The sequence below is a fragment of the Hippoglossus stenolepis genome, chromosome 13, assembly GCF_022539355.2.
Source record: "Hippoglossus stenolepis isolate QCI-W04-F060 chromosome 13, HSTE1.2, whole genome shotgun sequence".
NCBI lineage: Eukaryota > Metazoa > Chordata > Actinopteri > Pleuronectiformes > Pleuronectidae > Hippoglossus > Hippoglossus stenolepis.
The window spans coordinates 8,343,566-8,371,561 of NC_061495.1; the positions used below are offsets into that span (position 1 = coordinate 8,343,566).

Sequence of the window (27,996 nt, forward strand, 5' to 3'; positions counted from 1 at the left end):
CACTGCTCAGCAGCATAGTAGACGGGCATTAACCCTGATTAAATAAAACCCCTGAAACAAGGAGTCCAGCTGCAGAGCTGCAACATACCACAAGAAAGCCAGCAGCCTGACTCCACATGTGACCAGACAAACAGCCTTTCAGTGACCAGAGGACGAGGAGAGATTCATAAAGACGGCGAACCCGGTGCTTATTCTTCCTTAAGCATGTTTATTGAAAGTTGTGAAGTGCAGCTGTCAAGTGCAATTGCGGTATGTATGTATGTTACAATATCTTATCCAGTCTTTGCAGAAACATGCACAGAACATGAGCATACAACTGATACACAGAATGAAAAAAGAAAAAAGAAAACATCTCCAGAGTTTGTTATTTTTTTGTTTTGTTTTTTTTAAATGCTGAGTTTAAAGATATTGTTCATCCAGAAGTACTTCACTGTCAAAACTTAAAAAATAATAATAATAATAAAGGTGCAATACTCCAGAAAGAAAAAAAGGTGAAAATGGTTTTACAGTCAGAGTAAGAGTTGCAGTAAGGGATGTGGACAGCATTGATGGCTGTTTTGTTGTCAGTTAAATAACCTAAACTCCCGTCGATCCCACAATCCTGAAAATACAGCAATAAAAATAGACGACACAGACTGGGCAAGACGATCATGTCCCTCGCTCACCCGCTTCAATCTGTGTGACCTAGATAGCATCTGTTATTTTTCTCCACCTCCTCACTATTTTACATGGTACTTACACTATACAGAAATATACATCATCTTCTGCCCATCAAACTTTTTAGGAAAAGAAAATGCAGCTTAGCCCAACGCCTCAACCCTGTGGAATAAGGTTTAAATTACATGCCACTGCAGGGTTGAGCCAACAGCAATGATGAGCTTTGTCCAGGGCAAAAATGAGAAGCTTGAAAGTGAAATACTGAAAATAGAATATTCATCATCTCCATAAGAAACCAGGTTTTGTTCATCCCACCAAACCCACGTTTGAAGTAACGTCATCAATGCTGCCGAGTGTTGTTCAAAATAGCCTCCCGCCCCCTTTCCGTATCCCTCCCCCATTCCAGATGGGGACTTTGTCAAGATAATAATTGCCAACATTCTTCATTTGTCACTCTGAAGGCTCTTTTCTCTCAACTTGTAACTTTAGGATCTGGTCTCGAGAGAGAACCACTTTTATTATTTACATCATTCAGCAAAAAATGTAACAACCAACACAGTCCCCCAGCTCCTGCATCTCCAGCATCACTAAAACCGACATCACTTAAAATCCAGACACAGGCACAGTGATTTTTTTTTGTTAAGTATAATGTCGCCACCGATAAGTTGTTTTCTCTTGGTAAGACATTCTAGTCGATATGTCCAAGGTTTATTTGGCAAATGTTCAATGATTCATCCTCTTGTGAGACAACCCCCCCACACAGCATCTCCAGACTGTCACCATCGCCGCTCGTGCCGCTAGCTGCATCCTTCTGAGAGATAAATATGTGCAAATTCTCGTCTTAACAGCGCAACCTCCAGCTGTCCAGGACGAGGTTCGGCTCTGCTGCTCTAGCAGAGCTCAAAAAAGTCGCCAGTCTGTCTTGACCTGTGCAGACCAGACTACGCCGAGGGACCAGAGCTGTGCGAGGTGGGCTGGGCGAGAGCAGCGGTGCTCGGGGGTCCCGTTGTGGCGGACGACAGAGGGGCGGGCGGGGAGCCAGTCTGAACTTGGGCCTGGAACTGCGCCATCTGTTCCGGGCTGGCCAGTGTCTTCAGCAGGGTGTTCTCCTGCTCCAACTGGGAGTTTCGCTCGATCAGCTCTTTGATCTGCTCCTTTAGGACCTCCACCTCCTCACGCACAGCGTACATCAGGTGACTCTTCACCAGGTCCTGAGACACACAGAGAGAGAGAGAGAGAGAGATGAGGCTTTAGGACGGGAATCTATCAAAAACATCACATCAACGAAAGAACAGAGAACTCATCTCATCTGCGGCCGAAATGTTATGCTCCAGATTTTTCATGATCATAGAAATAGATTACACATACTTATAAAATAAATAAAATAAAAACCCTTGGAAAAACAATGCTGAGACTTGTCCTCTGACTCTATCGGCACATCATGTGACCCTATGTCACCTCACTTGCTTTGGGTGGAGGGAAAAGGCTGGAAAATTACAGGGAATGGTTAAAACCCTTTTTATTTTAACCAACCATCGGGCATTTGAGGTTCTTGAGGGGCAATAAAAGTCACATGTGATAGTGAGGGAATTCCCAACCTCTAACATTTTACAACAAACTACAAAAAATACTGCAAAACAGAATTATAGCCAAATACTTTTGTCCTGAAACTACACATGTTTAATGACATAAGCAGAGGCAGACCTGTTTCCTTTATCAAATAAATTCGCTGTAGTGATGATACAATAAACAGATGAGACAGAGGGAACGTGAGGGAGAACGCTCCCAGGCTGCTACGTCATTAACCCAGCCCACTTTAGAGTGTCAGCCAATCGGGGGCCCCCATATATTTATAAACGGGCGTGTGTGCCTTGCAGTTTGCCTAGCAACAGACACAACAGCAACGACAACAGAGTGAAACCAAAAGAACTGGAATAAAAAGCTGTGTGATTTGATGTTAAATAAAGCGTTTAACTGCACCATTAGTTTGATAACACTACAAATATATTGTGATGACTACAGATATTTTGTTGAGGATGTTATTTTTTCTAAAACTACATCCACATGAACATAAACAATAATTATATCCTACGGAAAGTTAAACTGTTTATTAATAAGTGACCACCTCAGCACAATGTAAAAATCAATTTTGACTACATAACAATATATAAGAGGAGCTTTTATTGTTTTGTTGCTATAAATACAGATCTATATATACACACCACTAATGTCCTGCACATGACTTCACTTCCATAAACAAAGACATGTATCAGAATGTATTAATCAACTCAAATACAATAACAGACTCCTGATTATAATAAATGGAGTCCTACATTTAAAACACACACTGGGTTATTTAATTTGGATTAAAAGACACTCGTTGTCAATATATCCCACAGTGTCAATAACAATAAAATCAAGCTGAAACTCACCATCGCTTGTTCAATCTTGTTGTCTATGGCCACAACGCTGGCGCCTGACGAACTGCAAGAGAAGAACAGAAGAGTGAAACCACACGTTAGAATCGGTTCTGTGCTTTCGGTTCAGACACAAGGAAAGATGGAGCACCGCAGTGTCAGAAGAACCAGCATCGGTCCCGTCGCACGGCGGCGGGTCGTTGCAGGAGGATTGTACCGAGTCGACGGGGCTGGTTTTTCAAAGTAAGGCCCAAAGCGCTGGAGTCAGTGTGGGTGTAGCGACACCGGAGCATCCGTGGACCGAGCAACGTCTCCATCACACAGCAATGACACTACTGCTGCATGTGTGTGTGTGCGTGTGAATGTGTGTGTGCGTGCTCAATAACACATCTCTTTGTTACCTATTGTCGAGTTGGACGTGCGAGCTCTCCGCGCTCAGCAGCGACGACAGAAACGAGATGGAGAAATTTCGGAGGTGGCAGACGCCTAGGTCCATGGCCACGGTGTAGCACGGCGGGTTCATGCTGTTCATGGTTTACGATCCGGTATCGAACAACAACACCGACAGCCTCCGTGTGTCCCGACTCGACCTCCGCGCGCTCGCCTCCGAGAGACACATCCACACGCGCTATTCCGCCTGGTGTCCGGTGAGGGCTCGCGCAGCAGCCACCGCAGAGGTTACACGCACGATCCAAGGTCGGTTCATCTCGGAGCGACGCACAGAAGAACCCGCAGCTCCGGGACCAAGCCCGCATAATTTATCCAGCGACGCGCACACAGCTCGGCCCCTGATTGGCGGAGGGGCCGCTCGTTTGCATGAGCTATGCGGGAACGCCCCCACCTGGCGCTCAGCTGACGCGCGTTTTGCATAAAATATTCCGCGAGGGGAGAGGAGGTGGATGAAACCGGGGAGAACCGGATGGTAGAGGAAGAAGAAAGAGCTGGAGGAGTGAATAACAGGCAGGGGAAGGGCAGCAGTCAGGACTGTGGAAATACAGCCACAATAACACATTCATCAGGAACTGTGCTGCCATGGACAATACTCACACACACACTGGAATCTCACTTGAGGAGAAGATGTGGTTGTTTTCATTCCCCATAAAAAGAAGACAGACTGGAGTTTGTGATTCCAGGGAACACTTTAAAGGAATCCCTGTGTCTGAACTCATTGCACCATTTTACTTTTAAAATCTTTAATACTGAAATAATGCAAGAAGGAAATTAAGAAGATCACACTTTTCTAGATAGAAAGATGTATGATAAAGATGGATTTTCATTATATATATTAGATTATATATTGAAAAAATGATGAAATAATAATACAAAATGAAAGTATTTCAGTCATTTGTATCCACTCCTATATTGTTGATGAATATATGTGAATATATACAACATTGGAGGCTTTTACTCACAGTTTATTTAGCTTACATGCAATTTTATTGTCTTTTCTAAGTATTGAGAAAATGATGCAATAATTCCTGACATGATCATACGATCCATACAAGCTACAGTAACAGCTCTATAAATATTTATCAGTGGCATAGTTAACTGTCCTTTTCCCATAAGGTGATCATTTGGTTTTGGGGACAGCTGTTTAATTAAAGTGTTAAACATTAACTTCAAGCACTGTCTTGCATATACATATGCTGCCCCTATGTGGCCGTAAGTAGTACTACAGAGCTGTGAGGCTGTGCCACAAGATGATAAGGAGGCCAAGCAAAACAAGTCTCTAACATTTGAATTATCAAATTGGGTCTTCAAGCACAAAAGAGGAACAAAATATTTAACTTTTGTTAAGTTCAAAAGAAGTTGGACGATTTTGTTGATTAAACTTTTCTGACACATTTTAAATGGCTTCCTTCCTTACACCAAGCTAGATTGTCTAAGAGAGAAGATATTTGTGACAGAAGAAAACAATGACCCAGGTACTATCATACTACACAGTAGCACCAGCATCGCACTTCTAAAATAAGGTGTAACGGGCACATTGTCAAGCAACTTGTTTTAGAGACATGTCCTAGCTGTCACTAACTCCCTTACAACATTTCTTATAAGGTTTCGTCTCCGCTAAAGATTAAGAGCTAAGAGGTAATTGAGCTAAACACTGTATGACCCTTATATCGGTAAACCGCTTAACATGATATAGCAATAAGGTTAATCTGACTCACACAACATTACCATACAATCAAAACTGGGAGTATCATTGTGCTGGACAGTGACACACTCCCAAACAGCTCCCATCTCAGAGATAATCTAATCAAGACCCTCTCCCAAAAACACACAACTCCCTAAGTTCTCTGAAGAGCCAGTCACACACATTCCACTGACACCCAAAAGCCTAAAATATCACATGTCTGTCTGCTCACACCTGCTCTACACATACATAAGCGTAAAAGAAACAAATACACTGATCCTGCTTTTGCTTCTTTTCTCAAATTCAGACTAACTTAGAGATCTTCTTTTTTCTACCAAAGTAAAATGCGGTGGCATACTGCAGGTCACCCACAGACCATGCAGAGGCCCCTGTTAAAATTGTACGAATGGTCCTAAAACCTGGTCCTTGGCCCATTGAGTACTCCTGAGGTGTAGCTGTTGTACTTGATGTACCTGTATGTACAGTATTAATGAGAATATATTAAAAGCCTACAAAAACAGGGTACACACGCTAAGTACCCTACATGTGATTTCTCTGTCCACCTTTAAAATGGGGGCATAGTCTAATTTGGGCATTGCCTGGCTTATTAAGCACCAGTACTTTAAGGAAGGCTCATCCATAGCCTCTGGAAAACGTACAGAGTACTGATGTCGGCCTCTGCTGACCTCTGATCCCATTCAAACACTTCAACACTTAACAAGAAGTAAAACAGCTTAATAACAAGTTTAGAGCAGCGCTTATCTCTTCCGTTCTCTTCTATGACTCGGAGAGGGTATTTAGCCAATTACCCAGACCCAAATAGCCAGTAGGACTGCGGCTCTGATGTAGTCACACTCACAAGCCCAGAGGATTGGAAGGAGCTATACTTGGTCCTACTGGCGACTGGCCAAGAGCTAGATGACGCTCCAAGAAAATGCACTTTCATGAGCCACTGGTTAATACGATTTTCACGCTATAAACAAGAAACACGGAGTTCACGCACTGCAAAACAAAACAAGTGACTCATACTTCAGACTTTCACTTTCTTCCTGCTGCTATTGTTGAGATTTGAAAGGTTTTTAGATGCATGTTTTCATTTTTCTAATCTCATGCACACAGAATGCTGATTTTTCATTTTACAACTATTTAAGAATAAAACTATTCTGCTGCAACACCATGATGTCTTATATCCCCCAGGGGATTTAACCTGTTATACTGTAACAGTACTTGATTTATTAACTTGTTTTAACACTTGTTTTTTAAGTGTTATAATAGCAAAAATGTATTAAGACCCTTTAACAAAAGTCTGGTTCATGCACTACTTTTAACTGACACTAATTATTAGTTCTAATGGGCATTTGAAATACATACGAGTATACTATTATTTCCAAAAACAAATATGCATGATATAGTCATATCTTTAAATACATACTTTCTTTTAAAATATGTATGAATTTGGCATTTGTAATTCACACAAAGATCTAGCCCGTCCATGCATTACTCTACATTAAGACACCTTTCAATATACTGACTACAGTTATCATATATAATTCAACTTCGTAAACCTGTTTCCGTTTTAAGTATCCCTCAATGTGAATGCAACCCCTGACGCCATGAATGAATGAACAGAAAAGGACAATATAGCCACACAGCCTTTTGTGCGCAGCTACCGTAGTGATTGGCTCAAGCGGCTCACTCCCCGCTGCTTCCCTGTCTTTTATTTTACCTTTTGAGGTGCTCCTCCAGCTCCCAGAACAAAAGCTCCATCGCCATCTCGTCATGGCCCTGCACCCGCACACCCCGCACTCTCATGGAGCCGTCCGTCAAAAGGAACATGTACACTCCAAAGTGACACAGCAGTGTGCGTTTCCAAGCTTCTTTTGTTTAGTGTTTTCAAACGGCGCCCCGCTCCTTCTTAAATTTTAGGGGACAGGTCTGCGTCACCCCCTATAGATGCATGACTAAGTCCCGCTGCATTGAAAATCAAAAAGGCAGCAAGGCAGGTTATGAAGACTGAGTCCATGTGTGTATGTTATCTATTTGTGTTTGAATGGCTGACCAGTGAGTGAATTACTGAGTACAGAGAGTAGCTGGGGCGGGTGGTGACGTGCGATCATGTGATGCTGGAAGTTACATAAACCATCAACAGAGATTAGCATGTGGCCCAGTGATTTCCCTGCTTCTACAACACAAGCCCTCTGCCCCCTATAGCCTGAGACACAGATACACAATAAACTCTGAGGCTCAACTCTTCAGCCTAGCTTAATATCTCTAACTGTCCCTTTACTGATCCAAATACAATAAATCACAGTATTATTCAGTAAAGACAATGTATTTATGTATCTCCTCAGCATAATGTAGATTTATTTGCACATAGGAATGATGTAGGCACTGACCATACCCTGTCATGGTTTGGATGTGACATGATGGTACATATTGTGCCTTAAGTCAAGGGTGAAAGAGATTACCAAAAAGCAAAGGAGTTTTCTGTGGTCCATAAAGGTTAGCAGAGTCACTGAGGGATCAACCGTCAAAACTGCAAAAGAGGCCCTGACGCTCACTTTTTGGTGTAGTTGGCAGTTTTCTAAAGAATCACGATTATTTTCCCCCCGTACAAACTCTCGTTTTCAGTGTCAGCTCGCTGCATGACAGACAAGAGACCCTGTGCTTTGGGGTCTTACCTTGTCATTTCTCATTGAAAGGCAGCCTTAAGATGGCTTAGTGCCCCAGCAGACAGAAAACACAACATGCACTCACAGAGCCTCCGCTGGCTTAGAGACGGCCGGCCAAGAAACAACAGGTGAAGGATGAGCACAATGTGGGGATTTGACTTGACCTAACAGTCTCGACGTGCTGGGGTGAATCAGTGTCACATGACTTCTGGGTGGGTCGTGCAGTCCTGACAGCAGCCGTGCTCACAACACTTCCCGTTAGCTTACCAGATGTAGTCAGAGTAAGTCTTCAAACACCTTCATTCAAACTTAGTCCTCTAGTTAACTCACTTTGTGTTAAGAAAAGTCATTTTGTTTTTTATCAACTAGAAATACAGGAAAATACAAGTTTCAAAGCTCAGCACTAAAAATACCTGCAGAGTCAGAATACACGTCAGTGAAAGCACCTCTGTAAGCACGTCCTTAGGGTGCATGTCATCGTGCACGGGGCGTAGATCAGTGACGTGATCATTTTATCATAACATTAGTTCGCCTGATGGCAAAAGTTAAAAAGTCCAGTGCTACTGTACCACCGGCTAACGTCACCAGACGGGATTGAGCCAACCACTACACAGTGCTGACATTTCTGATCTCTACAATGTAGCCATGGACTGTAATCTCTGTTACAAAGGTCCTGTTCAGACCTGGTATTAACATCTGTCCAGAGAGGACAGCTGCAAGATCGTCTGTTCACACCTGGCAGTGGGATGCATCCTGAACGCGTGCGTCTCTCTGACCACTTCCCCAATTGATATGCAAATTACACATGTGCGTCATTTCTGTTTGCCAACACCAATTGATGTTGTTTTTAGCCGGGCTGACTATACAGATGTGTTTGTGTGTTTGTGTGAGAAGGTGAGAGAGCAGGAGAGAGCAGAGCCAGCGCTGCACGTAGTGTTACAATGAAACAAGATTTTACTTATAAAAAGAGAAAAAGAAAAATCAATATGTAGCGGTCCATGTTATTATTGTGTCGGTCGCTACAAATAAATCTGTGTATTGTAAGCTTAGAAATACTTTGTTTATTTTGGAAAACTGTAGCAGGTCAGAGGACATCAGCTGAGTAGGCGATGCTTCAATGTGGCCCAGGACATATCTGCATTCACACGGCTAACAGAATGTGGCCACATGCATCCCAGACCAACCTGGGAATGATCAGATCTCAAACTCGTCCTCAATGTGTCTTGTTCACACCTGAACTTTCTACTTTTGATCAGATCCCTCAAGACAGATGGTATCAGGTCTGAACAGAGTCATAGTTAAAAAATGAATAATATAAGGTATTTCTTTTCTAGGTTGTAAACTCTTGATCAGTGCTGGGAGTGTGGGGTTTGTCTGTCTATTACATTAACATTAACTGTTCTAACACATTTATTCAAAACAAAGTTTGAATAACTAGTGCAAATGCATGTGCTGCATCATGTTTATAAACCTACAATAACTTGATTTCAGTGAACATCTAAATGCTGTAGTTCACTAAATGGTTTACTGTTTATCTGACCAGGCTCGATATAAGTCCTAGTGGATGCTTTTCAAACTTTAGGCCTGTGGTAAAAACTAATCAATCTGGCTTTGCAGGGCTGCGGAAATAAGCTCATGCACATCAAGTTAGTGTGCATGTGCATCCATGAACAATGCTATCTATTTCAGAATGCTGTGTACAACACAAAGCCTGTTTTGTAATGTGTATTTCACATCTAAATCACATGTAAGAAATGTTTAGATAACAGTCATACAGAGGTCAAAAGCAGGTCATGATGGTTTATTTCTATAGTAATGCACACTAAGTATACTAGCAGAGCTTTCCAAAGCTCCTAATCTGTATGATTAAAATAAATGTGCTCCATTGTAAAAGTTTCTTCTGTACAAAGACTGAAAACTGCTTCATTAATATGACTATCCACTATTATGATGAAAGAGGTGCTAGACGTGCTAGAGTCCTGGTTATTTTTTGCTAAATGTGTCTTACAGGAAGAGGACCTGTGCCCACGCCTGCAGTCTTTCTGGGGAAATGTAAACTCTAAAAGTTAATAAACGGGGCCTGGCAGGTCCCAGCGATGAAAAAAAAAAAAAGAGGCCTATTGAGTTGATGAATTTGAAAAGGCTTTTAGCTGAGCTGGAGTTTGATAGTGGAAAGCACACACAGACTTTACCAGTAAGCCCTGGCAGTGGTTTTCCATAGTCACACCCTGACTATGGAGAATGACAGAGAGCTACTGTGAGTCAGTCAGAGAGGTACGGAGGAATGATGAGTGGCCATTTTGGCGTCCATATGTAAGAGAGAGAAGCATTATTGGAGCATTTGGGCTGACAGCAGCAAGTCCTTAGTCTTCCATACTAATACACACACATTGGGGGAGAGTTGGAGGGAGAGAAGGAGGGAGAGAGAGACTCAGCCAGAGATACAGAGCCAGAAGGGCCTAGATCCACCACCTCAGCATTCATACTGTCTCAAAGAGACTGGTCTGACTGCAGTCAGTGGATTTTTGTGTTTCTTTCTAGTGCTGCGTTAAGACACAAAAGCACAATCTGATATTAACTTGGTGTGTCCACTTCTTTTTGCAAATCATCAGGTCATCATTTTTGAACATGTCAAAGTGAGGAGCCTGCTTATTGGATTATTTTGTGTTTCTCATGGACAATAATTGCTACATAATCCTAAAACACCCTTATAAATAATTAATGATTACAGAAATAAGAAAATAATATCACGATTACAGCAGGTAGACTTTCTAATCTACCTGCAGCAAGTTATTCAACCACGTTCTATAGCGAGACACTTCAGTTCCTACTGGCAGGCGAAGTAACCCATTTATAGAATAGGACCCAACTCCTATACACACACACACACACACACACACACACACACACACACACACACACACACACACACACACACACACACACACACACACACACACACACACACACACACACACACACACACACACACACACACACACACACACACACGATCAAGGTTACATAACGTTTTGTGTGAAGTGTATGAGCAGCAGGTTTGAATAATGTGGAGTGAAACCTGGCATTAAAAGGATTAGAAGCCAAAGAACACAGCGCTCTGAGCGCAGACAACAGGAGACAGGAGTAAAGCTAATACAGCAGTAAAGAGGAGGAGAAAGGGTTGAAAGAAGAATGTAAAGAGCTAGATCTCCTCATAGAAATGTCAATACAGAATCAATAGTTGGATGCAATTATGTTTTTAAATAGTCAGAACTTAAACAGGGTTGATTCATTCACCTGACCCCCTCAGAAAATCATATTATCATGCATTTTACTTTTTGCATATAAAACTATACAATTCAAGTATAAAAGAATAATATCTACCCATTAATGTATTTTATGAATCTGAAAAAAATCTACAGAAAAGTGACGAAAGTAATTTTAAAACACTTAGGACCGTTTTGATACCAACACTAAAACTAGAATGACACTCAGTAGAACGCATATCAGTCCCCTTGAATTAAATCAAGAAGCACCACATTTCAAACACTCAGATATCAGTTCCCTAAATATGCCAGATTTCGGGAATTTCTCAAGAAATATGAGATATTTATGAAAAAAAAAAATCAGGCATGCGAGTACTAATATCTATGAACAGGTGGAATTTGGTGTGGATCCAGATAATGATCCGGATGTATCTGATCTCAATACATGCATATACAATATGATGATAAAGCAGCCAGTCAGCCTTGGAGGAAGTGTGCGGTCTCTGAGTGCCCCTCTAGGTCTTTTTATTATAGAGTTGCCTTTTTACCTATGCGAGGACAACTAGACACTAATTCTTGACTACTGAAAAGATGCCTGGGTACAGTGGGCAGGAAAAAGTATGTTAACGTCATCAAAAAACACCAACTCGATCTGTGTGAATTCCCCAGACAATGACTGGCTCTATTCACACATTGGCTCTATTGGACTGGGGCCCTGAAAACTGAGAAACAGACTGACGGGTCAGATTGTTGTAGAACCATCGACAATGTCTACGTCAGAGTACGCCTATTTGTCAATGCTATCTGTACTTGAAGAACACACTTAAGACTTTTTTTCAATACTTACTTTGGTAAAAAATATATAATGATACAGAAATGTGTGTCTCTAATTAATATTGATTGTTAAAATAAACAATCAAAAAAATAAAATAGTAATTCCTAAAAGTATCATTAATCCTGTTTTCTTTCCCTTTTACATAAGCTGCTGAAAAAATTAAGATACAAGCCCTGACCCATTTCCCTGCTTTTTTTATTTGTGAAGACAGAAGTGGGTGCACACGCTTGTGCATGATTACAAGTCAAGAGAAGAGGATAGAGCAGTGAGTGGATTAACTAATGATGACACCACCGTCACTGGGATGGAATCTCTGACGACAGCAGAGCTATCATAAGCACAGCTTAGTTACAAACAAAGTGTTGATTCCTGCATGGCTTTACAGGCCGGCCTGCCAATGTACAGTCTCACCATCATGACCAGACTTTCACTGAGACAATCATTCACTGTGCATCTCTACTTATATATACACCATTGTTCACTTTTCTTTGAGCAACTGCCTTTTTCCAACTATACAAAGCCAGGATAAGGTCATTGTGAGTTCAGACACAGTTACACTGCACAACTCCCAACAAACGATTACGAATCTGGTTTGATACTGATGAGAATATCTACTAATATGTACTGTTCAAATATATCTTATAAACAACTCACATACTCCTTGTAGAGAGTATATTTCTGAGTTTACATGTGGAGGATGAGAAAGAGGAAAAGCAGTCTGTGAATTAAATTCAACAGTCCCCTGTGACCTCTTTGAAAAACTTAAAGTAAATTTTGTTTATGGTGAGATGTATTTTCTCTGCTACGTCAACTTGATATCAAGTGGATGATAATTAAATCGGAACCTACTTAAATATGATGCAATGTCATACACCTCCTTTACGGAGATCCATATGTATTATAAACCAAGTTGCATTCGTCAGTCTGATGTTAGTGAATCTAATATTGTACACAATAAATGCTTTTAAGTAAGGTTGAGATTCTGTTGTGATGATAAATATAACAGGAAGTCTTTACTGTGGCCTCCTAACCTGGATCCTACCACACTGGTTAAATAATGTTTAATCATTTGGATCACAGTGAGTCAAAACAGAAAGATAAAGATAAGTCTTACCTGTAACAGCGAGAAGGCAAGACCACAGATCAACATGAAAGAAAGAAAAGAGGAAAAACTGATAAATGACAATATACCGTGGGCTCACAAAGTTCAGTTTGGTTCTGCTTTAGTCATCACTGTAAACATTTATAACAGTCAAGAAGTGTTCACATTTATTATTGAGAAGGTAAACAGCTGCTCACAAATCCAAACTTTATCCAAAAATAAAAAAAAGTTGAACTGGTGCACCGACATCTTTTGTCTTCAAATGTATTATTGAACCCTTACATAATCAAATGGAAAAGATAAAAGATGTCAGTCAACCAAAACGTCACAAAAACATCCAGGTTTCATTAAAAGTCCTTCTGAACAAAACATTTGAATTTTTGCTGAAGGGCAGTTTTCCAACAAAGGATTCTTACTCCTCTCAAACTGACAACGGCCCTTATGTTTAAATAAGGGGATTGACATCAGTAAGCAATCATGAGATGAGTCATGCTCCACCACAACGAGGAAACATCCTCCATCGTTATTATGTTCAAAGGTCAGAGCACTAAAATGACGTCATCTGATATATTTTCAAAGTCTATAAATTGGAACAGTTTTGCATTGGCAGCCAAGCCCACTGGCTTAATCCTTAGAATATAAACTGAGACTTCAAAAAGGTATGCACTGTTACACACTGCCATCTAGTGGCAAATACTGGAGCCACTGCATGCCTTACAACTTATTTAACATCTCCTTCTAGTTCAGCTCGTGTAGAGAAATGTTTCCACTTATATGACATGTCACAAAAAACGTACAGTGTGTTTAAATAATTGACTGGCCTCGAAAGTAGTTGATAGCGGCACTTGTAGAATGTCTTTGAGTCAAAGCCATTTTATCGAATAGTACATAATCTTCACTGCCTCAAATGAATGCATGAACAGAATCAAAAGCTTCGATCCTGACCTCTGTCAGTTTCCAATCAGCACATAATAACCTCAAAGTCAAGTACATTTCAATCAAGATTTTCCCAATGGCTGCTCTTAACATTCTTCCGCTCACTGAATCCACATATCCCTGCGTCAGCCTTGTTAATGTTGGTGAGTACAGCGTGCAACTCTACTGATAAAGTAAACTATTAAGACTTAAATAGTGGATGTGTATATTTCAGAGCAGTGTGATGCGAGTTCAAGTCCTTGATGTCAGTGTGAGAAGAGAACATTGCATTCTTTCCACGGCTAATCCCTCTTTTCATTAGCATAAAAACGACTTGTAATCACACCTTGAAAGCTATAAAACAACCTGGAAATAAAGCTGTGTGCACAGTTATTTCTCAGGTCACAGTCTACTACTTGTTATTCAGCACCCCACAGGCTCCAGTGCAGCTCAAACAATAGCTTACCCCTTTTCCAACATAATTATGCTTCTCCCTTATCTTTCACAATGAGATTTGTTTTGTGAAATATTTCTTCCCACTGTAAATTTCCTTCCCTGGAATAAACTGATTAGCTCCTTCCATTCATGTCCAGAACAATTGACAATTTGGGATCTCAACTAGTCCAACACGACTCAAGCACTGAAGCACAAACCTTTTTTAAGTGATTCACTGTCAACTCTGTCAGAGGTTATAGAGGGGACAGACGTAGCCAAGAGCCGCTTTGTGGAAAGAGTACTATAGCATCACACTGAACACCCTAACTGGTCTTGATGCTCTGTCATCAGCGTGTGACTGAGAATGAGTGAATGAGAAATTAAATAAATTGTAAAGCACTTTGAGCAGTCGAAGGACTAGAAAAGCACCAGATAAATGCAGTTAATTTTCAAGAATCTCCAGCTAAAAGTTGCCTTCAGAGTGCAGTAAGACAATGGCTTGATTAATGATAAGCAAAATCCATATCATAGGATTAGGAAATTATTGGCTAAGAAACTCAAAAAACAGGCAGGGGTTAGTTCAGCTGACTAACCCTGTACACATTTAACAGACAGTGGACCACAAAGCAAAGTGGCCCTTCTATCTGTGAAAAATTGTTTCCAATGGAGATATTTACAGCTCTGCTCCACGCTTCTCTCCCACCATCCAGGCTAGCATGCCTGATAAGGAGCATCTACAGCAGTAGCACTTTAACTCTCCTTCCAATTTGAGACAAATATGGTGCTTTCAAATCTAAAAACAGGTAGACAGGCCCACAGTGTGAGGAGCCTGGAGTGTGTAGGTAGTTCCACAGCTTGCCAGCCAGCAGGGGGTAGTAAAGCACCGTTTGCAGGGCTGAACATGGTTTGCAGTCAGATCATACTTGGCATTAGTGCAACTGTGGTAGTGCCAGTAGCAACCACAGGGAGTTATTTGGGGTATGATCTGTTCAGAACAAATTATTTTTTAAACTTTTAATCAGTAGTCTCAAGAGATTTGAAGTAAAAAGAACAAGTATGACAGAGTTGCCCCCAAACTTAGTTCACTCCAAAGAAAAGAAGAGGGCATGTTAAGCTGCAACATGTAGAGTCCTCTTCAAAATAGAGAAAGCAAACTATAATTTGTCCATCCAAATGCACATTGAATTTCAACAAGTTCAACATAGATTTAAAGAAATAATAAATAATACTAAAAATCTTTTCTTTTGGTGGGAGCGAGCATAAATTAAAGTAACGCTGAGCACAGTATGTGGATATTAAATAGACAGACAGACATGATGAAGAGCCAAGTGTCTCTGTGCTTTATTCCCGCTAATAAGAGAAGGAGCTGGCTAGACTGTTAAAAATAAAAAACTTGCTCCCCCCTCCCTCCAGCAGTCTTCCTCATTCAATCACAGAGCATAGAAAAGAGGATTAGCTCACACAAAACGAGAGTGAATGAATATGAAACCCAGTGGGAAAAGACACTCGGTGGCTCGAGCTCTAACACAGCTGAGAAAGGCTGAAGCGATCCAACTCCATTACTCTCAGCAAACCTGATACATTTACAACTGTTATTTATGAAGTGTACAAGGCCTGGGTTTGAGCTTCTCACAGAGCGTGGCTAGCTGCACAGCCCTGCCTCCACTCTTTATGCTAAGCGATGATAACTCTTAAGCCTGGATTTTACATCTGTGTTGGATCAACACAGTGTTTTGGATCCACAGAGTCTATAAGCCCTAGCCACTGAGCACTTATACTTGCTAGTTTGCGGTAGCGTTTCTATGCTATACTGACTTTTAACATTGGTGACAGAAACTGAGCAGATCAATCAAGTTAATTTCACTGAAATTCACATGAACCAATGTATTGCACAGACAGAATGAATATTGTAGTTAGGTAGTAGTTACCGGAGTGTAAGTGCAGTCCATAATGGATGTGTGTAGTTCTACTGGGAGAAAAGCTGATTGAACAGTCTTACTGCTGCAGGAAGGAACAACCTGCGATACCCTGAGACACTTAGGGTGAATCAGTCTGCCGCTGAAGGAGCTGCCCAGTGCTGTGATGGTGTCCTGCAGGGGGTGGGACTGGTCCAAGAGAACCAATCACATAGTTGTTGTTCTCAGAGTCACTACTACTTGTTAAATATCAAGGAATGTGCCCATCAGACTGCAGTGCATGTTATGAGGCTATGCTTTAACTAACGGATTGATTCAACACAGAACAATAAGGTCTTAACACTTCTTCCACCTCTTTAAGCAAAAACAGCAAATAAGTGCATTTTCCAAAGTGTAAACCCAAGGTTTTTTAAAAGGGTTTGTTCAATCAATGCCCAACAAGATTCTACATTTTTGGTGCCAATTCTTCCTCTTAAACATTAGTCAGTTAGTGGACTTGAGAAATTAGACAAACTGAAACCAGAACTAGAAGGCCTATCTCGTACTGACCAAGAAAGGGAAAATATATTCCTGGATCCGCCCCCTTAATGGAATCCATTCAAAAAGTAAATGTCTTCTTCCCATGTCCATATCCCACCCTTCTATCAAGCAACATAGAGACCATAGCAAGGAAAAGATAACCTTGGAGGTAATAATCGGTTAATAATTTTGACAAAACGCCCCAAAATTCAGTGCCTCAAACCTCTCTGATGTGAATATTTGCTGGTTTTCTATTAATAATAAACTCAATATCCTTGATCCATTGCTGCACACGCTTTACTCATAGAAAACGCTCGAGCTGAAAGGCCAATCAGGCCAAGATATGTCACATCATGAGGAGACAGCACACATTACTATTTGACACTTGATATTAATGTGCAGGGTTTTGCTCACAGACTCAACAATGACTCAGCTAGTCTGGACTGCAGATAAGAAGTTAAGCAGTATGTCATTATCTATTTTTTATGGGTTGCTCTGTTTATAAGCTTTAATAAAATTGTCATCTTTTATTACGGTCAAGCTGTAAAAACGAATAGATAAAGCACTAAGCTGAGAAAGAAAAACAACAAATAGAGTGACAGAAGAAATTGAGGAGTAAAAGGCAGGAATGCTCTTGCCGCTAGCAAAGTCATCAACCACATTTTCTCTATTAGTGTGTGTGTGTGTGCGTGCGCATGCGTCTCCTGGAGCTGACTGGACAGTGATCTGGCCACAGGAATGCCGGCCATGATTCAGCACATTGCCTGCATGTTTAGGGGACTGACAGTGGCAGCCAACTAAGGCCTAAAGATAAAAAAATGTGGGGCTGAAGATAAAGGCTCCATCAACACCATTACATAGTGTCCTACACTATACAGGCATTATAGATATATTATGTTACACATGATGTAGACAAGAGCTCAGTGACGACAGAGAAATTAATTCTGCCTTATTCTTCTTTAGCTTTTGGTCCAATTCACTTCTCTTACAAGGGATGAGAACTGTCAAAGTAACAAGAAACTTTCATACATTAAATATGGAACATATGATAATTTATGTCCACGTCATTTAACTTTTTACATTATAATTAGTGGGTATAAGTGCCGACGCCTTTGTCGGTGTCCTCTAAAGAACTTGATTGTTTACTTTGACTTCTTTTGCATTACCAGTAGAAGCCTTTGCCTTTTGAATTGTCTCATGTGTCATGTTCAATGTGCCGGAAAACAACTTTTCGGAAACCAAGTCATCAGAAACCTTCCCGTCTTGTCAGTGTTGCATCTAACCCTGACCACTGTACAAAGAAAACTCGCTGTTACGCGTTGTTCCTTAGATGTAAAAAACACAAACACTCATTGGCTATTTACGCTCCAATGTCCTGAAGCTCAATGCACGTCATAAGATTGCAGCAGAAAAGGTGCATTGACAGCATCTGTGCCAAAGTAAAGAAGAAATGAGGACATTCCCTCTGACATTTGCGTTCACACATACATTCCCTCCGGAGAAGGTCAGGAGATTATCCGGAGTTCAGTGCATGTCTGAAAGCAGCTATAGAGACTAGGCTGGTGGTACTTAAGAAACTAATGCTTAATGCTGAAATCATGAGGCCGAAGGTTGACAATGTTGCTGTATAACATTAACACTGAGAAGGAGACCAGATTATCTAGCAGGGGCACAGAGGAATTCAATATCTATACTCTCCTGAACTAATAAGAGAATAGATTGAAAGATAATCTGCCACAAAACATGTATATTGTGTTTTCATCAAAATTAGTTATATTGTGATGAAAAAAAACAATAAATTTATTAGAATGCAATAAAAACAGTGGAAGAACAATAAATAATGCAAATACAACCGCAAAATAATTGCTTCTGTTTGTAATGAACCGGTACAAAAAGAACCACAATTAAATCAGCGCAAGCCGTTTTAAGAGGGTCTGACTATCACGGCACTGTGTGTGTGTGTGTGTGTGTGTGTGTGTGTGTGTGTGTGTGTGCAGGGGTGAGAGGGCAATTTTCTCGTAGATGAAAGGCAGACTAAAAGCACAATCCGTTACCATCCATTACAAGCCATTAGTTTTCCCACTGAACACTTAAGTGAAACAATCCCGTTTATTGATGGAAAAATAAACCATCAGCAGTAAGAAGGCGGCACAGAAAAAGGAAATCAATGACACATCTGTATACAGGCACACACAGCAAACAAATCAGCAACGGACAAGGGTACGATGGGATTTCTGGAGAGATGTGCACAATGCGAGTGATCGGTATCAACCTCTGTTTCATCCAAACACAGTGAACCACTCAGAATCTCGGCATCACTCTGCCATTCCGCTTCCCCTGCTCAACTTAAAAAAACAGTAAATACTCAGTCACCTTGTTAACCTCTATGACACAAATTGTCGTTTGTGAATATGGGCTTTACAAATAAAATTTGATTGATTGATGAGTAGTGCGTGGGGAGACACCCCACCCCCCTCTCCCTCATACACAGTATGTTGCTGCTCTGCTGTGTTCTGGTGTTCTCTGGCTCGGTCTGTGTGCTGGGGAGGCGTCAGCAGCATAACAAATAACAAACGCTGTTTACTTTTAGTGAAACACTTCAGTGATGTGCCACTATGGACACACCCGAGTCCTATAAAAACGGCTGTGGCTGAACACAACAACATGAGTGCATGTGCTATGAAAAGAGTATTTGTGCTGGAGTTTGTTCTCGCTGCTTGGAAGAAAAACAAACACCTCCCGGTCTACCGTGCGTATTCAGTTCGTCACTTATTTCTATCGCCAATCAGCAAAAAAACATCAGGGCAATATGTTAAAAAACAAACAACATCTAGACATTTGTTATGGTTGCTGAAATGGATTTACTCTAATTAGATCAATAATTTGGACTCACCACCCTTTGCTTAAATGGCCTTTTCTGACTGATCATTTTCTCCATTTCTACAAAGCATCAGAAAACTAAAAGCACTCATTTAGTTTTCCTACAGCCTCGAGTGCGGTTAGAGGACATATATTCTGCCCTCCAATCAAAAAGCCAATTGTGTTGTTGCACTGACACAAGCACACAGCTGAGGTTAAGACAATTTCCATGTCCGACATACTGTCCATGTTAATACAAACATCACATGCAGGTGGGTGTCGTTTTCTCGGCTAACTGTATCCATAACGTCAATTATCATGGCATGCGTTCAAGTGCTTTGGTGTGATGAGCTGACGGCTGACTCTGGATAGAGCCTTTGAAGAAGTTGTCTTGACTAACCTGTTGAATAAACGCGTTTTAAGCCCAACTAAGCTCTCCAGAAGCCATGGAAAAACCCTCATCACTAACACATCTGTGTTCACCCCCCACCAGCAGATGAATTCTTCTTTGTTGAAAATAGGTGATAGTTGTGGTTGAAATCAGTTAAAATGTTACATTCCAACAGAGAGATGTGAAGGTTTTCCATTTATCTTAAAACATTTTATCAATGCAATAAGTGAACAGACTTGATAATCAGTTTGCCTCCAGCCACATTCCTCCATGTAGGATAAGTCTACAATTTCTATGGCCATCTTTCAGTCCGACAGGAGTTGAATATTCTATACTAAAAAACTCAGGGTGTAACTATTCTGAAACCCAAACCATGATACAAAGATCCATAATCTCGTTTCACAAAACAGAACGTCATTTGTATTAAATGTTAGGGCAAGGTGTGTTTTTGTAAAACTGTATTTTTCCTAACTGAATGTGTCGCGTGGCTATTTTGATAAAGACTGAGTGATCACACCTGCAATGAAAGTTAGGATAGTTTAATAACTGCAGCTCAAGATGGATGACAACTCTGAGATTGCAGACGCCCCTGGCACATTCAGGTCGGCAGTGTGGGAGCCTTTTGGGTCCCCACAAAAAGTATAAACCGATCTGTGGCTCAAAAGTCGAGGTCTGAGCCAAACCCATGGATATGGAAAATTACTAAAAATATACAATATCCAGTGGAGTATATTACACCACAGATGATCTTGTATTTCACAAAATATTCCAAAGCCTTTATGACACACCATGATATGCATGTAACTGAGGAGGAAAAGCTAAGATGGGTTAGAGTTTACAACAGGTCAGTGCTGCCTCTGACTCATCAAGATGTGGGTACAGCCATGAAAAAAAAATAAAAAATCCAGATGTGGCCAATGTTTAAAACAACTAATAAAACATCTGAACTGCTGCAGGTCTGTCAGAGTATATAAACTTCAAGCTTATCATCCATAAAACGATCAACATAAACGCTGATGAAGGAATCCGGACAGCAACGCAGAGGCAGGATTTATCAGAGCTAGAACAGTGATGTTCAACTCTGCTCGGACAGCTGAGTCCTTGGCGGTTGAGACCAGCTTCAGCAGATGTGACTAAGTTAGGTTAGGTCAGCTTGGGTCACTTCCTCTGTGTGTTGTGAATTTTCAGGGTCTAGTTGATCTCCACACAATGAGCAACAGGCCCAGCTCACACCGGCTCCCCTGCACTGCCAGGGGGAAGATTACATTCAAAACAGACAGCGGCAGAGATAGCCATCACGCTGCCAGCCAGCCAGCCCACCCACATTCCCTTGGGCCTTCACACATTCAAACGCACACACACACACACACACATTAAGTGTGTTCTGAATAACAATAGCACTGCATTAGGAAAACTGCAGTGTCCTAAATTATTTCGATGAGACCACTGGCTAGGCACAGCAGGGGATTAAACAACAAAATGTTGGTTTCCTTTCCAAAGCAGTTGTACCTGGCTCAAGTCGTGCAATGTGAAGTCATTGGCAGAGCACTGACCAGAACATGATGGTAGCTGAAGACAGACATCTCTAGTATTTAATACATAGCAATCAATGCCAAAAGCATTTAAACCCCAATCCAATGCCCCACTGCACCGCTTTATTAAAAAAGACAGAATAACCATCTGTTAAAATGCAACTTTATATTAAAAGTATCATATCTTGTTATTACTAATGCAGAGAAGATAGAAGGATCACATTTACTTCAACAACTATTAAATCAAAACTAAAAGTAATTCGACCTGGAACAAAGTTTCAAAAGCTGCTAGTGTAAATAGCTTTTCCAATTTCCTAACAACTAATTTAAAGTTAATCTGTGTTGTAAATTAAGAAGCTGAAAATCATACCATAAAACAGTATCTGAAAAGATTTTACACCTAAATCTCACCACACAAGATCACCAATACTGTGTAATAGAGAACAAAACTGACAGAAATAAACATTACAAACTTGAAATTATGTTTATAAAGTGCTACGTTTGAAACTAGAACAGAAAATAATACCAAGCACTTGATTCTCTCCGAAACTGAAAAGTCTATATTACCTCTCTTCACAAGACCATCTTCAGTGTGAAGGTTTGAAACAAGAACTGAACTACAGGACGTACGTGCACACACAGAGAAATGCAAAGAGAAACAAAACAGAAACCACATCAAGGAGTCATGCATGTGGAAACCTGCATATGACCATGTTAGAATACTTGCTCACACATTAAGTTATATTTTGCTCATGCTGTTAAATATTTAGCACCAGTGCAATTACTGTATTACCTTTAATGGCTGATAAAGCCACATCAGTCATATTCCATTAATGCTGTGTCAGTGCAGATAGAGCAAACTCACAGCTAACATCCTGCCTCAGACACAGCATTGTGCCTTAAGGGAAGATTTATGACAACAGGGTAAAACTATTAAAATACTGTAATGTCAACAGGAGCCTGTTCACAAGGACAAAGAATTTTTAATCTGCTTTAAAATTAACACTCAACTTACAAAAATGTGGCTACCAATAACTAACAACACACAAGTCATGAATCAGAAACCAATAAAGGGTTTTCTTGAAAATGATAAATTAGAATCTATAAAATGTCACAGTTTTACTTTAATGCAACTGCCTTTTATCACAAGATAAATCCAATTTAGAAACGGACTTAGATCAGTATCTGCAGATTTGAGATATCGAATATAAAGTACTCAGAGGGGAAAGAAACCTGATTAGGATGAGCATTGATTGTGTTTGTATCAGCTGATGAGAGGGATAAGAAATGGCCAGAGAAATACCCAATCTCATTTTCAGTGAGGAGGCACAAACTTCAACAAGCTCCATCAGCTCCTTAACTTCTAGTCGTGTGACAGCTCAGGTAAACATAGTAGAACTGAACCTAGAGGATAATTCGCAGAGACAATCTTCTCATTTGTAACAAGGGCTTTGGTTTCACCCAAACGCTGCTTATCATCAAAGACAATAATCCACCTCATCCCACATAGATGTCACATTCCTCCGAGTTAAACATCATGTGATAACAGCAGCCATCGTTCAGAGAAACTGAAACAAAACTACCGTCATTACACCCAAGGTACCTTCTACCTGACTGCATGTTTATCATAACTCAGGTGTGACACAAGTTGGTAGGGTGAGGGCTAGGGTAATTGGTAAAAAATACAAACGTAGGGGGGGAGGCTTGGGATTGTTGGGAGTGACTGAAAGGTGGGTAATTTCCTGCTGCTGCAAAGTGATTAAAATTCCTGTTCAACCTCAAAATGAGCTCTTTAAACTTATTATTGGGGAGGACATTCCATGGGATTTTCATGTGGGTCAGAGCATAAATCACTAACAAACTCTAGTGACAAGAGAGGAGTGACAAAGAGAGATGGTGAAAAAAAGACATGGGGTGGGGGGAAGAGAGAGACAGAGAGAAAGGGAGCACTTAATAAAATCAATAAGCTTTTAGTGAAGGAAAAAAGCTACTGCACTATACTTTTCCAATGTAAACGAGTAAACCACCATCTCATCCTCATGAGTTCATCAAAAGGTAGTGTTTCCAAGCCTGGCTTGCCTTGTGAGGTGGAATGTAAAAAAAAACAAAAAAACATTAGCTGTCATGTATTATTTCATCCGTGCAATTAAGAAAACTGATTTAATTTCCATCACAATTGCAGCTAGGTACCCTTTTCTATATCAAATGAAATGATCACACAACCTCCACTGTGTTTCCAGCTTTTCTACAACAAATGAGTGTGTACATAAAACTGTGCACGCAGGAGAAATTCTGCCCAGTAAACAAGACCATCAGGATTGAAGCAAATAGGGATTCAGGCAAGGAAAAAAGTCGAATCACTGCAGCCACTCGATAAAGACAAGAGACGTCACATCCAGCTGAGCCATGCACTGTGTCCCACTGACAGAGGACAGACAGACTGTGGCAGCCTGGCTACTGTCTGCCGGCTATCTAGGAAAACAATAACACCTTTCTTCCCTCACAGCTGCCACAGCAACCAGTGAAATTATCCAGCTTCAATCAGACTCTGGATGCTGATTTAGGCATCAAAAACCCAGTTAACAGCATGCGTCTATCTCTCAGTACGATGCTTTGATTCCAGACTAAGTGCTGAAATTTTCATTTAATGTGCCTGTGCTGAAACTCATGCAAATGTCAGAAAGTTTGTCACAACCAATTAAATAAATATGAACAAAAACAGTCAAGGATATAAGAGCTCTTACCCATCCTCCTCTCCATCGAAAGTCTTAAGACCAGCTGATGCAGTTAAGGCACTGGCGGTGGTGATATTGCCCTCAGCTTCTTGACCTTGAACAGTGCTGGATCCAGCCTCCCCTCCAGACAGCTTGGGCAGTCCCAACAGAGCCGACTGGTGCTGCAGAAGCAGCCGCTGGGCATCCTGCAGCTGAGTAGTGGTGAAAGTGGGCAGACTGGCATACAGGGCACTGGCCTGGGCAGCATGAGCGAGGGCCAGAGCACTGCTGTGGTTCTGGGACAAGCTGACAGAAGATGGCTGGCTGTGAGGAACAGCCTGCAGGGGCATCCTACCACTATTAGTGTTGTGGGCTTGGGGCTGAGGGTCGCTCTGAGGGTTGGGAGGAGGCACACTTGTTGCAGACACTTGGCCCTGGTGCAGTGTGGTGGGCTGCTGGGCACCAAGACCCAGGTTTTGGATTTGTGTTGGTAGCGACTGGGGATTCTGCTGCTGGCAATCCAGGTGACCAGGGTGGCTTTGAGGCTGCTGGCCGAGACCTGCTACACCAACATGAGAGGGCAGAGTGGAGGTGGTGGAGGGCTGCTGGGGCTGTGTGTGGAGAAGTGCCTGTGACTGCTGAGGGCCTCCTATCATCTGACATGCTCCATTAGCTGGCCCAGTGGGAGCTGATCCAGCTTGGTTGGACAGAGATTGAGAAGCAGCAGCCTGGGGGATACCTTGGTGAAGCTGGGTGTACTCAGGTGGCCTCACCTGCACTGGGGTTGCTTGGGGGGCAGCAGCTGGCTGCTGCTGCAGGGAGGCATAGCCCAGGTTTTGCTGCTGAACACCCACTAGGCCCTGCGCAGAGCCGGAAGGCTGATTTGAAACTGCCTGTGCGTAGGTCAGCTGCTGCTGGGATAGAGAGGGTGTAGGGAGTCCAATTGTGGTCTGGTGTCCTGGCATGGGAGCAGGCTGATGAAGGTTTGTAGGAGCCGAGGGGGCCACAGAAGTCTTCACATGCGAGTGAGTAATATCCTGGGCATGCATGTGAGGTTGGGCTTGTGATGCACCCATGGTGGGGAGGATTCCTTGAAAGCCCTGAGGAGGGGAGGCATATTCCTGGGCATGCTGGGGTACTGGGTGTCCCCCAGCCTCTCCACTGCACACACTCTCAGTATAATGGCTCAGTGTGCTCATATTGCTACTCACAGAACTTCCACTTGTGCTTTCCCTCTCTGAGGCTGCAGCAAAGTTCTCAGAGACATACTGACGCATGCCGAGAGACCCAGCATCTGAAGCAGAGGAACTAGGAGCAGAGGCTGGGTTATCCTTGTCATAGAATTCAGTACATGTCCATCTGCCCTTCTTAAAGGGCTCAGAGCTAGAGTCCAGCTTCACCACCCTGAAGCGGGAAATAGTGGGAGCCACCACAGGGGCTGGAGCAGGAGTAGATGATACAGAGGATGTGGCCATGGCTGCACTCACAGCATATCCAACTCTTCCCTGGATCCCACTGGAGGGTCCCATCCCTCCAGAGGAACTGACAGCAACAGCAGCAGAAGCATCAGGGGTCGAAGTATTCATAGCCATGTTTGAACTGATATTTTGGTGTTGTTGGACAATGCTGATATTCGTAGCAGACATTAGGTTGCCCCCGGTTGCAACAGTGCCACCTCCACCTCCGCTCCCCCCACTGCTGTTCATCATATTGATAGGAAAGCCACTAATGCTACTGCTAGCACTGGTGCTGATCCCCCCTCTCACAGGCACGTTGGCAGAGCTCAACATATTCACATTACTAACGCTGCTGGTCTGGGGATTAACTATGCTAACTGTAGTGCCAGTAACAGAACTGTGCATTCCAGGGACAGCTCCCGAGGCCACAACCCCCACAGACTGAGCGACAATATTTGGAGGGCCAGTCTGGCAAACATTCTCTTGAGGGCCCCCCACATTAGAAGGCATTTTCTGGGTGACACGAGGTAAAGCTCCAGAAGCGAGGGCAGACTGGATGCTCCCAGGCCCAGAGGACAGAGAGTAGACCTGGGTATGGTTAGGATGGTGAGGGTGTTGATTTTGGTGGTGGTGGTGGTGGTGCACAGTCCCGTTCACCATGGCCCCACCATGCTGTTGAGCCTGGTTCAGGGCATGGGGGTGCGAAGGCTGGTTGGGGGAGACAGCCCCAGGGGTCTCTGCCTCATGGAAATTATTGAGTGTCTCTTCCGAAGAACTTCTCTCTGCTCCAACTATGTCATTAGCTCGAGAGAGGGACACATCCAAGATTTCTGAAGAAGACAGATCCTCAGTGTGGGACTCATCCAGATCATCGTAGCTTTCTGTGTCCTCTGCAATACTGTTGTTGGTACTCACAGATATTTGTGCCGGGGTCACACTTGTGATCTGGAATCCACTCTTCTTTTTCATCTGGGCACCCGCCGACTGTGTGGGCTGGGGCTGGGAAATAAGATTCAGGCTGTGGGGAGGAGGATGATGGGGACCCGGGGAGGATGAACCAGCGGGAGGTTGGCACTGGATCAGCAGGGAGGGCTGATAATCATCGGCTGAGACGTGGCTGTTGTTGACCACCGGGTTCGCTGGTGTTGACAGCGTGGAGCCGCTCCCGCTGCCTGTGTTGCTACCTCTTCTGTGAAAGACAGCCGGATGCGCCATCTTTCTAGCACTGCTAGAGTCTCCTGCAGGGTCCGGATGATGCATTTCGAGAGGATCCGGGGGGTAGTTGGTCTCTGACAGAACGCGATAAGGTTGCGATTCGTTAAAGGCGCCGTTTTGACAAAACTACAGTCAACAGAGAACACGATCGAAACAACAAATAAGCTAACTAGGCGTCGGATAGCTGTAGCTAGTATTTACAGCCTCTCATACACCAGTCAGTGCTCTCCAGTGACAACGAGGCAGAGGAAGCTAGTGGCTACTCGCTGAGTAGCTAGCAAGCTAACGTCAGCTGATGCCAGTGGTGATTCGCCGGCTAACTCCCACCGTTTTCCGTCTGGGTCCTTGTTAAACACACGCTAACACTTTGCGGATGTAGCAAAAGTAGCTGTGCTGGGATGAAAACGCGCGGCGAGGCGGAACGGCTGCTGGGCGAGTTAGCGCTATGAGAAATGCTAGCCTGACAAGAGGAGAACCGTCAGCTAGCTAGCTGCCAGGCTCCATCACCGGCTAGCTAAACAGACCGAGCCGAGGCGTTTTCACTGCTCGGTTTGTTCAAGAAAAGGGAAACACGCAACCTTTCGTCCGCTGCACCGTGACGTGGAAGAGGACACGGTCAGTGAGTAGGAGCGGACCGACGGGTCAGTATATTAATCCACTGGCTCCTGGTTTGCCTGCTGGTTTTGCTGTATCACTGGTTCTCCCCAGCGGCAGCGTCGCTCGGTGTGTGTGTGCAGCCTGCTCCTGCACCGCTGCTGTGGCTCGGCGCTGTGACGGCGCTGGAGGGGAGGGGTGCTCGGTAATATGGCGACCGCGCATGGTCTGTGCTGCCAGACATAAAGCAGTCTGGGAGAGAGGCGGCGACGAGCCCCAGAGCCACACCGCGCACGAACTGTGCCGGAAAGAGCCGAGCGGAGGGCGCTCCCTCAACCGCCAGCTCGGGGAGCCGCTCGACAATAG

General features: G+C 42.7%; 1 protein-coding gene across 3 annotated transcripts; it reads right to left on the bottom strand.

Moving 5' to 3' along the window:
- Window positions 1-188: 188 nt before the first annotated feature.
- On the bottom strand, window positions 189-27,978 carry LOC118119890 (TSC22 domain family protein 1). Of its 3 annotated transcripts, none has more exons than XM_035174311.2 (3): window positions 24,395-27,978; window positions 3,090-3,141; window positions 189-1,868 (listed from the first exon to the last, which is right to left on the bottom strand). In XM_035174311.2, exons 1-3 carry the CDS (start codon window positions 27,079-27,081, stop codon window positions 1,599-1,601), a joined length of 3,009 nt encoding a protein of 1,002 aa, XP_035030202.1. In that variant the 5' UTR covers window positions 27,082-27,978; the 3' UTR covers window positions 189-1,598. The 3 variants fall into 3 exon arrangements, with proteins under 3 accessions (XP_035030202.1, XP_035030204.1, XP_035030203.1); XM_035174313.2 differs by lacking the exon at window positions 24,395-27,978 and adding an exon at window positions 6,935-7,551; XM_035174312.2 differs by lacking the exon at window positions 24,395-27,978 and adding an exon at window positions 3,476-4,347.
- Window positions 27,979-27,996: the final 18 nt, after the last annotated feature.

Bases quoted from the DNA above. Each gene is read 5' to 3' on its own strand.
- LOC118119890 (XM_035174311.2), bottom strand. From the start codon at position 27,081: ATGCATCATCCGGACCCTGCAGGAGACTCTAGCAGTGCTAGAAAGATG. The intron at 3,142-24,394 runs GTAAGAGCTCTT...CTTCTCTTGCAG, and splicing joins TTCGATGGAGAGGAGGATGG to TTCGTCAGGCGCCAGCGTTG. The intron at 1,869-3,089 runs GTGAGTTTCAGC...TGTGTGTCTCAG, and splicing joins ACAAGATTGAACAAGCGATG to GACCTGGTGAAGAGTCACCT.